At 53.8% G+C, this 17,138-nt stretch overlaps 2 protein-coding genes across 2 annotated transcripts; both read right to left on the bottom strand.

Annotated features, from left to right (window-relative positions):
• Window positions 1–13,968: 13,968 nt before the first annotated feature.
• On the bottom strand, window positions 13,969–14,860 carry EsH8_XIV_000014 (uncharacterized protein; the record flags this gene model as incomplete). The annotated part of the gene is made up of 2 exons (XM_083273875.1): window positions 13,969–14,510; window positions 14,581–14,860. 2 exons carry the CDS (start codon window positions 14,858–14,860, stop codon window positions 13,969–13,971), a joined length of 822 nt encoding a protein of 273 aa, XP_083120540.1.
• A 499-nt stretch (window positions 14,861–15,359) lies between these two features.
• On the bottom strand, window positions 15,360–17,011 carry EsH8_XIV_000015 (uncharacterized protein; the record flags this gene model as incomplete). Its single annotated transcript, XM_083273876.1, has 2 exons — window positions 15,360–15,533; window positions 15,692–17,011. The coding sequence occupies 2 exons, from the start codon at window positions 17,009–17,011 to the stop codon at window positions 15,360–15,362; spliced, it is 1,494 nt and encodes a 497-aa protein (XP_083120541.1).
• Window positions 17,012–17,138: the final 127 nt, after the last annotated feature.

Here is a 17,138-nt window from a genome sequence, read left to right on the forward strand (position 1 = left end):
TGATTTTCACCAATTGTATGCGACTTCTCTTCTTATTAGGCTACACGACGGCTAAATGGGCAGCAGATAACCTGGCGTAGTAATACCACGTTGTAGAAAAACATGGGGCAAAAAAAAAAAAAAAAGGAAGAAGAAAAGAAGAATAAAAACACCGGACATTATAGCCGGTCCTCGTCCGCGACTTGCCGGAAGTTACCCACTGCTTGACGAAGAAGCAACATCAAGACAACCGATTCTCTGTATTTATTCCTAATTTCCTCCTCCCTCGCAGCGGATGCTGCCGCCTGCTCCTGGAGATTGTCCAGCTCCGTCAATGCCCTCAACTTCAGCACCGCATCGGCCGACTTTGCTAGTCCATCAAACCCTAGTTCAAGAGCCTCTATAAGCCCACTGTTGGCAGACTCATCTAAAGTAGGTTGCTTATATGCTGATAGAAACAACTTAAGGCCTTGTTGTATATTTGCCTATCTGTCCTTACGCTAGGCCTCTGCTGCTACAGTCTTAGCTGTATAACTAGCCTCTCTAAGGGCTCTTTTATAGGCCTAGCTGAAATCTCTTACTACACTCGCTAGTATTTCTATTTTAGCAAAGTGTATCTCCTCTTTAGAATACTATACCTAGCTGGTCTTACAGCTTGGCCTAGATGGTTGGTATACATTAAGCTAGCAGCTGTTATAAGGAAAGTCTACTATAGATAAGGTTGGTAAGTTGTACTACCTGCTTAGTTGTATTGCTTGTTATATACTTATTAACACTAGATGTCTTAATAGGTTAAAGAGTAGCTGATAAGCCGGTGCCTATGGATCGCTGCATCTTTTGTTATCAAAAGAATGGGAAGGTGGTGTTGAAGACAGAAAGAATATACAGTTTAGGGGGATTGGCAGTTGGCGACCGAAGGCAAGGCGTGCGACAATATCAATATGTGATTCAGAGCACATAGATGCCTGGAAATACCTAGGGGTAGCTGTACCTTCCGTGTATAGGTGGCTTGGCCGAAATCGCCCGAATATTCGGGCGGTTTGAACCAGATCGCCCAAGCACGTGATTGCATCGAGTTCGCCTTTCGGAGGGCAGCAACAGTGTCATCACCCCGCAATACCTGTTCTTGTCGCTCCTATCCTGTTGAATAATAGCAGCTTCGCCCCGCCTGACGTACAAACAACTTATCTGGGCCCTTCGCCTTCGCTCAATATCGCAGCCAGCGGGCGAAGGTAGTGACTGGGGGATGGGGCTCAGCGCAGCACGCCCCAAGGCCTTGTAGCGATGCTATTGTATTGATAGTACAGGCGATGATCAACCTTGGTGAAAGACGTTGTATCTGTCCGTCTGCAATTCCTTACAGCAAAGAGGTTGGCTACATGCGATGCTGGCGTGGTCGTCATGTCGGAAGGCGATGGGGCGCCGGCCGGTGTTCGCCTGTGGCTGCATCTATGTTTATCGCCCGAACGATATTGCCCATTGGAAAAACAGCAAGTTAGTGTAGTGTACATCCTGGCTCGACCCTGGCTAGGTATTCGATTAGGCAGAGGTTATTCTGACCGGTTTTTTTTTTCAAGGGGAAAACGCTGGTCGGAACGGATCAATTGCCCTATACTAAAGTTCCTATTACTTCCTGATCTACGATGGTGGAAGATAGCGCACGGCGATGGCGAGAACTAGAAGCCAGCATGCCTCAGCAGCCTAATGACAGTACACGGATCCGACGAGGAGGAGGGAGATTGCCGGTGTCTCGGCTGCGTCAGTCTCTGCCGAGTCGTTTGGGTTCTTCGGGCGTCTATGTGGCGTAGAAGGTGTCATCTCTGAATTCGTAGCCGTCATCTTGGCAGCAGGGCGGTATCTACAGAAGATGGCTGGGTTGAAAGCGCGAGGTCAGAGTCCCAGTTGAGGGTAAAGCCTTGTCTTTTTTGCTCAAACTGACGCGCGTCGCAGAAGATACACGTTTGCGCTGTTTGCGGGATGCAGTCAAAAGGCGTCAATCGCTTCATGGTTGCTCTTACCCCGGTAATGTGGAGTATCTGAGTGGGAAAGAGGGGGGAGGGTGTGAAGACTGAGCATTGTGTCTGGAAGCGGCTCATAATGGCTCGTAGACAGCGGCCAGGCTTCCAACTGTCTGACGACGTGGACGTGTATGTAGTTAGCGGCCCCTTCTGGATGGAGGACCGCCTCACACGTTGCAGCCTGGGCACCTCGAAAAAGGCATTCTCGGTCGTGAGATTCTACATCATTCCCTGAATGGGGGCTGGTAAGGAATGGTGGTTGTAATGCCGAGGGTGCGCTCACCATGGTCCAAACCGTTCTCGAATCTCCCCCATGCTCGCCAGTGCCTGTAGGTGATTTAGGCATCCCGCAAGGTCTCCCATCCTCAGAAGCTCATCTTGCCTCAGAAGCTCGTCTCACATCCATGCCCGGAATCGCTTGCACACGCGTTGTCCTCTTGTCGGACTTGGCAGAGATTGAGTGGCACTCGGAAAAGGGGATGATCCGGGCACGAAAGAGATGAAGCCAGGCTCAGAACGGTTGTAAGCGGGCATGGATGGGTTGGGAAAAGTTGGTATCGCGTGTGTCATAATTAGTCGGTCGAGCAGATGTGCGTGTTGGTAGGTAGAGATGTTTTTTACCTGGGCACGGTCGTGCGATAGGAACGGTAATCTGGATCTCGGCCTCGGTCTCGTTGTTGTTCTGCTCTAAGATGAACCGCCTCAGCTGGAGGTCGAGCGATTGGATGGTTCCGTTCATTTTCATGTAAGCAAGTAATCATCCCGTGCCGAGAGCTGGGTGAGCTGCAGGGCCAGGCTGTTCTGTTGTCCGCTGCGCTGTTTCCAACTCATACTAAGACAATCGGTTCCTGCCTGGCCCCGGATCGGTGTGCTGCTGTCCACCAGGAACATTATTCAGGGCGGTCCGGGGCCCTGGGTAGCCGTCAGCAGCAAGCAACTCGCGTGCGACCGTGGCGCGCATCACCTCGAGTGTCATTCGCCGGGTGGGCGGGCAGCGGGACGCGAGAGAGACCGCAGTGGCCAGAGAGTTGAGATTTGCGGCTTCGAAATTTTGCACCACGGGCAGTGCAGTGGAGAAGAGGGCGTGGTGGCTGCCGCGCATTTTCGTCAGGCGTCTGAAGAACGTCAATGTGTCGTGCATGCAGATACATCAAGGTGCTGGTGAGGGTCGAAATCCCCCTGCCCGTGCGCAAACATCGCTGGGAAACAATGGATTTCTTGCGTCAGAGGACCCACGTCTTGCGACCGCAAAACAGACACCAGCGCGTGGCAGTGCCAACAACCCCCCAACTCTCTTCTTGGGCGGCCGCCTACAAATAAATACCCCAAAATGATTCATAGGCTTGTTATAGCACGTTCTCAGTCATGATAAGCCGAATGCTCCAATTGATAAAAGCAGCTAACGAGCTACCTAAACTATGCGTGTCTTATCGACCTGGTTCCCTACCGTCTCTGCCCTTGTGCCCCGCTCTCAGACCGCTTGGCTGACTGGAAAATGGCCTGGCTATTGATGATGCTCGAATTTGTTGCCTTCTCCCGTTTCCATACTGTCTGATAAGCCCTTGGCAACGCCCTCAAGATGCAGTTGTGTTGTAGCGACAGTTGTGTTGTGGCGGCAGTTGGACAGTTGTGTTGTGGCGGCAGTTGGACAGTTGTGTTGTGGCGGCAGTTGTGTTGTAGCGGCAGTTGTGTTGTAGCGGCAGTTGTGTTGTGGCGGCAGTTGTGTTGTGGCGGCAGTTGTGTTGTGGCGGCAGTTGTGCTGTGGCGGCAGTTGTGTTGTACTGATATCGCCCGAATTCCCAGGCGATTTCGGCCAAAGAGGTCGGCGGATCGACATCGCTTGGTACTACTTCTTCCACTACTTGTGTCTAGATGCACGTAAAGAGATGGCGCTGCCACCGCCGCAGATGCTCCAAGGGTCATGTTTAAGACTTTAGCTGCAGCGGAGCTGCTCTCGTGTTGTTGGCGGTGTTGGGTCGTATGTTTAGGGGGTTTTCGAGCTGCACCACCCACCACCTTGACGAGACTTCCGACCCTTAGGTAATTTGCATGCACCACACATAGACGTTACACCTTCTAACCGTCTGGCGTCCGTGTCTTAATTGAAAGGGGCAGGATAGATCAGAATGACTTGCAATCTTAGTAGTGCTCAAGCGATTGAAGAAGCCCCCCAGTGCAGCGCAAGAAACGAGGTCGTGCCGCGTCGGCGGTCGCGGATGGAATGGAAAAGACAGAAATGACGGCGGGGGAGAGGACGGGGCGAATGTGACGGAGTCGGGATTCAGTTGACATTGGTGCAATGGCGCGTCGGTCGGACTGTTGGCCCTAGGGACCTAATCATGCCCCTATCCCATCGAGCGAGTCTGGGTCTGGCTCCAAGAGGTCATCGTCACGGGAGTTTGTCATGTCAGCATGGGACGACGGGTGTAGCCGCGAGTCATGGAAGAAAACAAAAGGTATGGGAGCGAGCGTTCTAAGCAGAGCGAAAATGGTGTCACTGCACTGATCAGATCTTTCACGAGGACAGGGTAAATCGCGACTTCGGTTTCCGCTCTCCCAAGAATTACGACCTCGGTCCCTGTGCAAGGACCTGCCTTCGCCGTGGTTCTGGGGCCCCAAACATCGCGCCCTCCACCGAGCTTAATCGCTAGTGAGAAGGAGGCTGGAAACAACCTTGCCGTCTTCTTGTCACCTCGCGAGCTCATCTCACATCGACCAGTAAACCACCACTCTCGGCTTTGGCTTCCGACAGCCACACCTCTCCGCTGCCATCTGCCTGAATACCCCATCTACCTTACCGTCTTCGACCACCGAATCTAAGAGCACTCGACATTGAGTTTGGTGGCCTCAACAGCTACCTATTGCCTTCCTCCACCGCAGCCGAGCTGAAAGCCCGCGCGGCTGTATCGGCATCAGAGCCGTCTCCCTCCACACTCGCTACCTTGGCATGTAAGACGCCGTGATCCCCCACCCCGATGCGATGCCACCTAAGCAGACAGCCGGACTAACCATGACACTCTCTCCTCCCCTCTCCAGGCCTGCGCCAGTACCAATAACGCCAACAACGACGACAAGACACATGTCCGAGAAAGCAATGCAATGCCTCGAATCCCAATACCAATTCAGCTTGAAGATCTCGCCGACATCTGACGCACACTGCATCCGAACTCGGCTTCTCAGATGACCGTCGCTACGGTGTCGAACAAACCCTTATCTTCTTCGCAAGACACCTGCTCCGTGCTGCTGTATCGACCGACCATTCCTCGGCGCCAATGCAACTGCCTAGGCTCTGACAGCCAATGGGCACGTCCGCGTCCTGGGCCAAGATCACCAACGGCAGCAGCAGCAGTACGAGGCACTTTCTTTCTTCCATCTGCCAGGTTCACAGTGACGCCCACTGCTTCCATTCCCATCTTTGGGGATGAAAAAGGGTGCCACACCAGCCCCTCTCGGTATCGAAGACGACTTCTTGTTCCTCGAAGACGGAATCTATCCGAATGACCGCCAACGAGAGTCCCTCCCCAGTCCGATCTGCCACTTATCCATCCTCTTGTTGAGATGAGATGGGCGGCGGGGCCACTCCAAGCGCAAGGCCGTCCCGCCTTCAGCAGGGGGCTGCGTTGGGTTCCTTGGTATTTTCGGATCAGGTAGTAATAGGAATTTGACCAGTTGCCTGCTACTTACTTATTCTTATGTTACTCCCAGTCGTTGGAAATAGTGGCTGCTTCAAGGGCACGGTTGTACTGCACTGCCTGCCAGAATCAAGATTCACTCCAAAGGGAGTCGGCGCTGTCATTCGCACCCAAGGGTCAAAGTCGGTGCAGTGGTCTTGGTCTTACCTCCCACGAAAAAGCACCCTTGCGACATGGCCAAGGAGATGTGGGCGCGCAAGTCAACGACGCCGAAACCACCGGCACCGAATTGGAACGGCCAAGAGCGGGTTGAGGGAGCGGTAAACTCGCCCGAGAAATTTCAACATGCAGCCGGACGATGGAGCTGGTGCAGGGTCCGATGCATCACCGTTGTTGGACGCGAACGGGTTGTAAAATTCTAGCTACCACCAGCGCCAAAAGTGAAGGATGAACTGCCACCGCCACCGGCCACTACAAGGCGTCGTACGCTGCTCTCAGCAACCTCAATCGAAGTGCAACCGGCAAGTTCAAGATTGGCCTGCTCCCCTCCTCCGACAAGGCACCACCAGGGGTAGGACACGATATCTAGCAACGCATGCCCCTAGCACCTCTGCGATAAGGGGGTTTGGTGCTTGGGGCCAAGCATCAGTCTCGGCTGTGGCGGCACGTCGGGTTCCAGAAAGACTCGGGCAGGGGTGGGCAGTCTGGCAGTCTCATGGGCCTGGACGGCGCTCTCGCGGTCAACCGTGTCTGTGGGAACAAGAACGCCCTTGTCGCTTCGGCTTGGCTGCTCGTCCTCATCTGCATGCCGGGTCGGAGACTTGGCTATCACTGCGTCGGTCTCAGTCGGCTGATGAGACGGGCTGGCGACGAGGGTGTGGTCATGGGGAACGGGACGGAGACGTACAGTCTTGATCGCGGCGGAGTGGCATCTGTGATATTGGCACTCTTGTTCGGGCTTGCGCAGGCGTGCCTTTCTTTGTCGGACTTTTCAACGGAAAATGTCTGGAGCAGCTCTCAGCAGAAGCGTCTTGAGCCGGGTGACTAGGACATGGCGGACGTACGGACGAGGGTTTTGGGCAGCGGTATGAGTGTCCAAAGGCTCGGTAATGTTCCCGAGGCGACGTTAGGGTGCGTCATCTTAGACGATTCAAATTGTGTGTGTGTGTGTGTGTGTGTAGGTATTTGCAGGCAGCCTCGAAGGAGCCGGTGGCAAGTGCCTGGAGGTGCAGGGTCGAGTGCAAGTCGGGTGCATCTTCAGAGTTGGTGGTGTTTGGCGCGAGACGATGTGGGGGGAAACCAGCACAGTTGGGCCCACTGAGTGGGCAGTAGACGCACCCAAAGGTAGATAGATGGAGGAACTCTGCACCAAATCCTGCATTTCAACTGACAACCCGCTGTAGGTCCCTTTGTGGCCTGGCGTACTCGCGTGGGTTGGCCCGCTGACGCAAGCAAACGGCAAGGAGTGTGTCAACCCTCAAAATTTTTTTCTTTCTTTTTTTGCTTACTGCGCTTCTGCTCTTTACCTGTAGTGCTGTGAGGTGAGGAATTTGGCGAGGTGAGATGAGCTCGGTCGGTGGCTACTTGCGAGTGGATCTGTTGTTCCGTTCCGACCAGTTTTGGCCACAGCAAAAACAGGTCGGAAAAACCTGCGGCCAATCAAATCCCTGGCCGGCGCGGACACCGCATGTACCTTTCGAGGCCTGATCTCATTCACGTTGCCATGGATGGACAGCGCGTACGGCATGGCGAACAAGAACCCAAGCAAGCAAGCGCCGTGTAAAATGTGCTAATTATAGATGGTCGCACATTTGATTCCGCGTCTGGCGTCGCTGTCGGGTTAGGCAGCAAAAGAAAGAAGACATGCACGTACACTGGTCGCAGATGCCCAGTGCTGTCCACATTCGCCATGCCAACGTTGCAAAGCGAAGCCATTCCATTCCACTTGCGAAATAGAGGCGCCCGTTCTCCTTGGCGTTCCATTGCAGGAGTTGGGCAACCGCTTTTTGAAAGATTGACGGCGCGCATCTGAACATGGCGATGGTGGAAGCGGTCCATGCCGCTAAATGAACGCGACCTGCACCAGCCCACGCGCCGCTCACCACAGCCCTTGGACGTTGCCCCACCCACGATTTCCTCTGTACAGTCTGTTGCAAGCACCAAATGGTTGCAAGCTTACAGCCTAACCCCATGCATGCGCAGGTGCCGAGTAACGTATGCGGAAGCCCCTTTGTAAACAAATTCCGGGTGCCCAAGGGCCGCAGCGGGTTACGATGCCCTTTTTGTTATGCAGGTCTGGAGAAAACACAGTGGAGTTAATTTGTTCTCGGCCGCCCACCACCACAACCACCGAACCAGGAAGCCCTTGTAGACTTGATGAGAGCGGGTAAGATTGGAAGAGACCAGAGATTCCATTTCGTCCCGTCCATCAACCTTGTTCAGTCTCGTTCTAGACCACGAGGGGGGACAGAGTTTAGACTTACCTCAAGTGCCCGGTAGCGGGGAGGGCCGGTGGCCGGTGGGGGCGGGGCCGATTGATCGAGTGGATTAAAGTACGTACCCCCTGACGGGCACAAGTACTGGATTTCCAAGTATTCTACACCTTAAATGAACTACATCCACCCTTTCGCCATGTTTGGCACCAGGGCATCCAAACCAATTATCCGCAATTTCCAGCGCGCCTCTGGTACAACACACGTACCGTTCGTTCTGCCGGTGTCTGCCGCGAGGGCCGGATGGTGTCGGCCTCGCCAATGAGTGCGTCGAATGTTTGCAGGGAGGAGGGGAAACATCGCGGCCTCGGTGGGGTTGGTTGGCCACATGACAGTGATCTCGCAGCACATGGACGCCAGGATTCGTCTCTTGGAAGGCGAGTTTGACGCCGGTTGTGCCGATGATGCCGTCTCAAACCGTGCCACTCATGGTGCATGACTACATACGAAACCAACCGACGGCATTGCATGCACTACTGAAGCGGAGTAGTTTGTACCCTGTGGAAAAGTGAGCGATCTTACGAGACCGGGCTTGGGAATACGCATAACATACATACGACAAGGCGAGGGGCTTCTCTCTGCAGGGCTCCAACCGGCCGTAAGGTCGCAGCTTGTTTGCTCGACCATTGGAAAGTAATTGGCTCACGCATACCGCATCGTAGACTGAGAGGCCGGGGTGAGACCGGGCTCGATACAGAACAGCATGCGGGTCGGGGAAGGGGGAACAGGGGGTGCGGGATCGGTTTGTCCCTAGCGGCCTCCAGGAACTGTAGATCTGAACCGAAAAAAAACAAGAAACTAGACACAAAAATAACAGCCACTAGCTGTACCCTGCGTCAGTACCTAGTGAAGGGTACTAAAGGGTGTGGGCAACATGCCCCTGTATTTGGCGCCGAATCAGAGTTGAAGATGCAGCGGCCCTGCATTGCGTTGCATTATTGGCAGTGCGTGCCCGACTTGGCGCTCTCTTCACCAACGCTGTACCTCTCGCATCCTAGGCGGGTGACCAAAAAAAAAAAAAGGTTGCTTTGAAGACGACCACCGGCTATGAGCATGTACCAGAGCCTAGAGGGTGCGGAACCCCCCTGACGTTGCAAAATAGGCGTAGCGGAAGTATTGTGACTTTGGACTTTCTTGTATGGGCCTGCATGTTTGTCATCCGTCTGCCTCCTTATCTCAAATGACTGCCTTCGTTTCTTCGTCGTAATGTTGCAGAGTATCGCAGCCCGCCCAGAACCCGTTCGCACTCGGTTAGCTGATCAGCTGCCATTTAATGCCAAATCGAGCAGAAAGAAATCTGCAGAGACATGGCCAAGTATGCAGTTGGTTACCCAGTCTCCGTTATGCGTCACCGTAAGTTTGGACTTCATCTAGTCCTTGGTGAGCAAGCAACGAGTTGGTCTGCGTATGGCAATACTGCCCCTCCCCATTTAAGAGAGTTCGGCTGAGACATAAAAGGCTTGCTTTCCCGAGAGACTTTGACAGGCTACCAGCTCTCACTCCACGTTGTCTCACTTTATTCTTGTGCGGCTTCGCTGCATTTCTGTTCCCCATGGGACTGCTCTGCGGCTTGTCTGCCGCCCGTCCCCCGACACCTACTGTTCTAGCCGGGATTCCGACCCCGCCTTTAACCCCGTCTCCGGCCCCGTTTTGCGCCCCACTAAACAATACCGCACCCGACAAGCCGGAGGAGTTAAACATTCTCCCGCCACTGTTTACTTCCCAGGCCGCTTCGTACCTCAGCCCTGCTGACAAGCCCTTGGCCATGGAGCCTAGCATCTCATCTGGGATGGAATGGGAGACCGCAAAAGGTAGTTAGAGCAGACCCAGCTGGCATGAAGCAGATCTTATGTCCCTCGTCATGGCATGCCTAAAGGCAACTTTGGTGAATGTGTTGTGGAATGAGACAAAAGCTGACTTGACCAGCCAAGCAGAGGCTCTCTCAGCGGTGTCAGTTCTTTGACGGCCTCCCTTGAAGTCCCGGCGGCATCTACCTGAGCTTCAGTTGGGGGCGGGGGGTTTTGGTCAAAGCTTTTGAATTCCATTGCGGGAGGGGGCTAGAGTTAGCACACCCAAAAACGAGGAGCATTGTTTGAAGAGGGGAATAAAATGTACGCAACTTGGTCAGATAGACATGAATATGGATGCAAAGGCAGTTGCCAGCTGCGCAAAGACATACTGTGTTGGGGCTCTCTTAGTCACGACCAGGTGCAACCCCGGAGAGGCAGTAGAGTGAGTCGGAGAGTCCATAGGATATACGATTATGCGTGATGAAAGTTTTCTCTAATAAAGGAAGAGCGAGTGTTGTGCTTATTGCCTCTCTCTGGTGACTAGGGCTTTCGTTGTCTAGTGTGTTGTTGACCATAGTGTGTCATACTACACAAATGAGCATGGTGCGTGTCTGAACATGCATTTTTTTCAGCTGGCGGCACCCTCCCCTTTCGTCTATGTAGTATTAGGTCTACGTGGTCGTCGCCTTTGTAGATATTGTGGTCTGCCAGTGCAATACCAGACCAACGACAATCGCTTTGGCAACGGAAGCCGGTGTGCTTGATGGGCCTGGCGAAGCAGATGAGTCGTATGAGACGGAGCAGGCGACATTGCGATACTTGGCGAGCTTGGAGAGGAGCGTTGTCCTGTTGGAAAATGGCCGAAGCCGGTGCCGGGTCTAGGGGAATCATCAAAAGCCCGGCAGTTCAGGGCAACAGAGAGTGCATTGGCCGTATCGATAAATCAGACCAAAGCTATTATCAAGACTAGCATAACCAGAGCTGAGTATGGCATTGTCGTTTGCCTCTGAATACGCAATACGAAGAGGTTGGCCGTGAAACAATCGTTGACATATCTATGGCGAGGGGGAAGCTTGCTTTAAGCGACAAGCTTATATGCGGAAGATTTTTGGTCGCGAGCAGGCCGAGCAGCAGTGTCTCAATACCCACCCCCAGCTTTCATTTACCTCCAACTATGACTTGGCCTACGAAACGAGCCGGTTCCCAAGATATTATTCTCGTGGTTACCCTCAAGCCACTGAAAGAATGTCTGCGACGCGTCTTCCAAGGCGTCACATCCAACCATCATGCCCTGGTTGTATCAGTGTTTCTCGTTCTTAGACGCGTCAGCCGAGTTGAGGGGCGGGTCGCTTCCTCTGTTGCCGCCACCGCCTCTATTGTCACTTCCGCCAGAATCAATGGCACAGACGATACCTTCGTCATCACCATCATCATCGTCTCCATCGTGAGGCTCTTACTTACCCTCGTCGTCGCTGGCATTATTGACGGGAGGAGGGCATCCAAGAGCAGCAAAGGAAAAGTGGTCACCCACAGGACCTGGCGGTCCGATGATGACGCGGACAGGAACGAGATACAGGAAAGGTGGCGGCGGCGGCGGTGTCAGACCCGGTGGAGGGGAAACCCGGTCTGTCGGCTTGGCCGTCCTCGGCACTCGGTTCTCAGTGTAGGTGACTGGCGTCTCAGGTATGATGGGGCCAATGATCGGCGTGATAGTGGACTGAGACTTGACAACAACGGTAGAGAGCTCGTACTCGCTGACTGTCACTGGTGGGAACGTCGTTGTCTTTCCATCTGCGGTGAAGACCGGGTATTCAATGGTGGTAATGGGGAGCTTCGTCCAGGGAGGTAGGGCGAGCGTGCAGGGCGGTTGGCAAGTCACCTGGGGGTGTTCCTCATCTCAAATCAATGGGAGCTCGTCGTTGCTGAACTAGTCCTCGCCCTCGTCCTCATCCTCTGATTCAGGGGGGTCGATGGGGATAACGCACTCCCTATCAGACTCTCGTCCGCATGGCAGTAGGGAGCATGTCATAATCCGTGGTCGCAGATGAAGCTGCAAAGACCTAAGTAATCGCAGGTCATGCCTGGACCGGAATAAGCCTTTAGGTCGATGGGATCCTCGGAAAACTTCGCGCCCACTCCCAGCCGACTACACGTGCAGGGACCCGGAGAGCAGTAGTTGTGCATGCAGTTAGGTACAAAGGAAGTTATGAGAGTCTTTGGCCCAGCTCTTCTGGCACTGGAGCTTGGAAACCTTCTTGGTCGGCGTTGTAGGACTGACGGACTTGGAACTACTTCCTACCTAGGCGTTCTAGTTCTGGATGCCGTCGGGGCAGCTGCCGGTCATGGATGCACTGCTGATAACTATCTTGGAGGTTTTGTTGCAGAACAGCTTAGCCTTGACGATTCTCCTGTTGAATGGCACCTCTGCTTGAAAGACTCTGATGCTGTTGGTCTGGCCCAAATTCAACGCATTTAACGACCGCTGGCCTCTAAAGGTGACCTACAGCTCCATAGTTCTGCCATCAGCTGTATCGGGCCCCTAGAAAATAAGCTCGCTACTGTCGTCTGCTGCTCGCCAGTCAATGCCTGGTGCGTCAAGGCGCTTTGTAGGTGTAGATTCCCAGCTGCGATTTTCAACTTTGGAGATTCAAGAAGCTGAAAAGCGAAGACCTAGTATTGACCCAGGAAGGATCCTAAAGAGGGATTAGGACACCGCGTGCTGAACCACCCCTCCAAGCATTTGAAGAGGGCAATGTTACTTACGAAAGTTCTCTGGATTCCCTAGGAAGGCGGTGAGAAAGCTATTTTAGGTCATCGAGAGGTGTGCATAAGTGAGGGCGCGTCTGTCTATACCAGGACGGTTCCGTCTCAAAGCCGGCCTTCTTTTTGCTTCCCAAACCCAGCGTTGGATGGTTAAGAAAAATCGACAGAGAGGCTTAGGATCTGCGAAGAGCTTTGTTTTCCAAGGACATACCGTTCATTTTAATGCAAGGCGAAGAGATTGTAATTAATGTAAGCAGCAAATACTATTATGGAGAAGATCTGTTTTCTTGGATGAGCAGAGAGAAAGAACTGAATGAATCAGCTGGGCGTTGCCATCCTAGTTTAATCTCAAAATGCCACAGTGCTCTCTTATTAATATGTGGGGTGGGTGCAAGACCTCAAGCCGAAGGCTGCCGGGTTCTCGACTTGCGTTCGGATGGTGTGTGAACTGCTTCGCCCGCTAGTCCAGGGCCACTCGAGGCGCTGATTGTAGAGAAGTCTGTGGGGAAAGGGCAGAAACGGTTGAAATTTTCGAACTGTTGACTTTAGGCAGCTGATACTCCATGCTTATACACGGTTTCTCTTCGTACCTAACACGCTGTATTCTTGAGTTTCTAACATTCCATCCGTAATATTAACATAGAAGAGTTGACTGAAAATTTAGTCTAACAGCTTTATTAACCATTCAGCAGAACATTCGGTGGCCTTATCGGACGGCTGAAGAGTTAAAAGGAGTGCGGTATGAGTATCCTGGTCGATGGGCTCATGTTCACTTAACGAGGCTCGTGTTAAATTCAACAATTCGCTTTAGTGGATTGGGCTGAGAATGATACGGTCAGTTAAGGTGCGAATGAATGTTCCATAAATAGGACCAAGTGGTGATAATGAAAAATGGCGAGACTTGGGTTGAAATCAGTAAATGTGAGCATGCGAGATGAGAATGTAAGAGTTCAGTGTCAAGGTGTGTCAAGCAGAGTGAAGCAAGCAGAGTGAAGCGCTCCGTAGCTTCGCATTCGCAGGCAGGTTATTAGTAGATTGAAAACCATCACTGAAATTTACCCTCTTAACTATCTCAGGGCGGCCTGGGCTTCTTGAATCCGTCTGGTCACATTTCCTCCTTGCTATTCCGGGCCTAGATGCTTGCTCCTATGTTGCCGCACCTTGTATCTCCCCGGGATTTCGTCGTAGTGTTTGACATTCAGGCAATGGGTGAAGGAACAAATCTGTGAATCGGTGTTAGAGTACTGTACCATGGGACAGAGACCTACTTGCGACCCAGAGACGCACCAATTTTTCACTTATCCCATCCGCAAATCTTTGCCAATTTGGCTCTTCGGCCATACACCCAACCCCCCTGAATATTGCGGTTCACCTCATCCTTGTAGAGTTGCTCGCCGGGCATGAAGTAATGCATGTACATGCCACGGGCCTTGGCGTCCAGCATGCGCTGGGCCACCTGGTTAAGCAGCCTCCTCTGCGCTTCTGCGTCAGCCGAAAGACGTCCGAGGTTGACCCTCGCACGAAGGTCGCGAAAGCTGATGGCGGTGGCGGCCCCCACTCCCACCTCTGCCCACGCGCCCCCGTTCTCGATGACGTCAGTCGAGATGTAAGTCTTGTCCGTGGCCGCTGCAAGTCTCAACCAGGCCTCCTTGATGAGTCTCTCCGCGGCGGCGACGTTGGCGGCACCGGGGAGGGTGCTGGAACCGGGCGGATCGAAGGGGTGGCTGTAGGGGTCGAGGCCGAGAAGTTCGAAGAAGGTCGGTGGCTGTTCGTAGGATGGGATGAGGGACGCGAGGGTAGCCTCGAGGGAGCAAGTGTCGGCCACCGCCTCGGAAACTGTCCGCCACGCATTTGGTCAGCCGCTGCCCGTCTTGGGTGTTAATGTTGGCGTTATGCCCCCCCTTACTCTTCCTGTCGGCGTTGCTCGGAGGTGCCGGCACCGGCTTGGGCGGCGGAGCTCGAGAATAGGAGTAAACTGCTACCGAGGCGACGAGGAGGGCAGCTATAATGAGGATTCGGAATGCGTGTATTGGCTTGATGTTGCGAGGGAGAACCCAGCACCTCTTTCTGGCCTCATCGCCAAGTCGAAGACCCCGCTGGAATGTGTCTGGCTGCGCGTTGTCATCCATTGGGAGCAGGCAGAGGCCTCTACACCGGAAGTAGGCATGGATAAGTATTTGTAGCATGACCAAGGCAGTGCGACTGTCTCGACGACTTTCAATCTTGTGGAATAGATATACTGCATAGTACCAGGGGGGGCTCATCAGACCAACACAGCAGTAAATAGCTCAAAGACTTCCGGAAACATCAAGAATATGACAGAACTGACATTAAAACACCTGAAAGAAAAGAACATGTTCAGGAATGGTCCGAGAGCAACCCCAGGACGAGACATTAATGAGAAAAGTGAATCCGGAAGATACCAGGAGCGCAAAGACATCTCGCTGTCACACACGGCTACTCAAATGTCTTGCACCGTACTGTCTACATGAGGATCATCGGCTGTGGGCATTCCTAAAATAGATAGACTTTCACATATAAAAAAGAATTTTCAAAGACGTTAGCTAGGTGGATGTAAGAAGCAACCAGAAATTTGATGAGAAATACAACAACAAAAAAAGAAGTCAAGAGAGAGAGAGAGAGAGAGAGAGAACGTAGTTATCATTCCACGGCCAACATCATCTGTCATTTTTTGCCGTTACAATCCCAGGTCCGCATGGCCCTGGACCAGCATTCCGTCTCTTCTAGGGCTTGGCGTCGCACGAAGAGCATGACATCCCGCTTGCCAGTCGCGTTTCGCGCGCTGTCCCGCAGCGTCGGGATGCGCATTTCGACAAGCCAGTCGAGGTGCTGTATCTCCTGTTGCCCCCAAGTCGTTAGTCAGCCCCAAGGCTTATTATTAGTTTTGTATAAAGGGATGCAAGACAAGGTCAAGTAAGTTGCGACGGAAATTGTCGGCATACGTATGATGAAACGATGCGAGTAGATGAACCGGGTGGGACGCCAGCCAGACTCACCCTGTTGAGGTTCACGAGAAATGTTCTCTGCGACATGGACATGTCCTGCATCACGTGGCGCACCATGCCGATGCCGGCCTCGCACGAGTCGACGGCGACCCTCTTCTTCTCCATGTCATCGTTAACGTCGCTATCCGCCCGACGGACTCCAAGCGACTGCTTCTCGACGGCAATAGCATCACTGAAAGTATGAAGACCCTCCACGACATCATCGATGCTCTTGACGCCGAGTCCGCTTGCATTGAGATCGCCCAGGTGCACCCGGAGTCGCGAGAGCGCGTCCGTCGCGAGGCCACCGAGCTCGTCCAGGAGGCCCAGGGTCACAGCCCGGTCCCTCCCAAGGGTCCAAAATCCAATCAGGCGGTCCGGGAGCATCCAAGCGTACCAGCCGTTGACAGGTTCTTCGAGGCTCGCCAGTTCGTCCTGCATACGCCTGCTAAGACGGCGGAGAGCGTTGCGCGTTGCTGTCTGCTGCCTCGCAAAGGCCTCGTTAGTCCTCCCAATGTTGCGGTGCATCCGGCGGGCGCCAGCGAACACGCTGTTCCAGATGGCGCCGTCAACCACGCCAGCGAGGCCCATGTCGCCCAAAACAGAGATCTCGCGGGCCAGGGCGGCCGTCGAAGTTGAAACGTACGAGGCGTTGAGAGCGGGAAAGGTCCAGCAGAACGGGAGGGATGAGAAGACCTCTCCTTCTCCGTCCTGCCCCTGGAGGTGGGCCGCGGGCGGAGACGGGAGAAGGTCCGCGCAGAGGTTGCCAACAAAGCTGTTTGAGGCGACGAAGCGGTAGCACGCGTTGCCCCGGCACATGAGGCGGTTGATGATGGGCAGCAAGAGAAAGAATGCGAGGGTAAGAGCGATGCGCCAATGGCGAAGCGTCGAGACGGCGAGTCTGTAGACAAGGCCAGCGTAGCCAGGCATATGACCGTCGAATTCATCGCTGCTGCCGTCGATGCGGTAGTTGTACTGGTCTCGGTGCTGGATGTTTAGGTTCCCGTTGACGAAGTTGTTCGTCACGGCGACCGGGGCGGTGGGGGCAGCGGGAGCAGTAGGAAGAAGACCGGAACCGGGGGACGCGGTCGCCGGGGTCACGGGGCTCGGCGGCGACATGGTTGGTGGGATGACCTCTTCGTATGGACGGTTGCTGAGCAACTCTGGGCTGGGCCTTGTGGAAACGGCCAGACGAGGAGGCTCCTGAGTCTGGGGCTGCAAAGAATTGATACTGGCTGTGCGGCTTCTACGGTTGCCTCTTGGCATCGACATGAGCGCTCTTCTGGCCCTGGCCTCGGCATCTCCAGATTTTCTTTCGGACCGGGGCGCCATGGTTTGCTTGGTGGGCAAACTGGCGAAAGGGGGGGGGACTTGATGAGACTGCGCAGTATATACACGTGGAGAATGATTTAATGGGCGAATACAGTGCGCATTTGTTTCGGTGCTTCCTTGATGCGGC

The sequence above is a fragment of the Colletotrichum jinshuiense genome, chromosome 14 (genome assembly GCF_051148585.1).
Source record: "Colletotrichum jinshuiense chromosome 14, complete sequence".
NCBI lineage: Eukaryota > Fungi > Ascomycota > Sordariomycetes > Glomerellales > Glomerellaceae > Colletotrichum > Colletotrichum jinshuiense.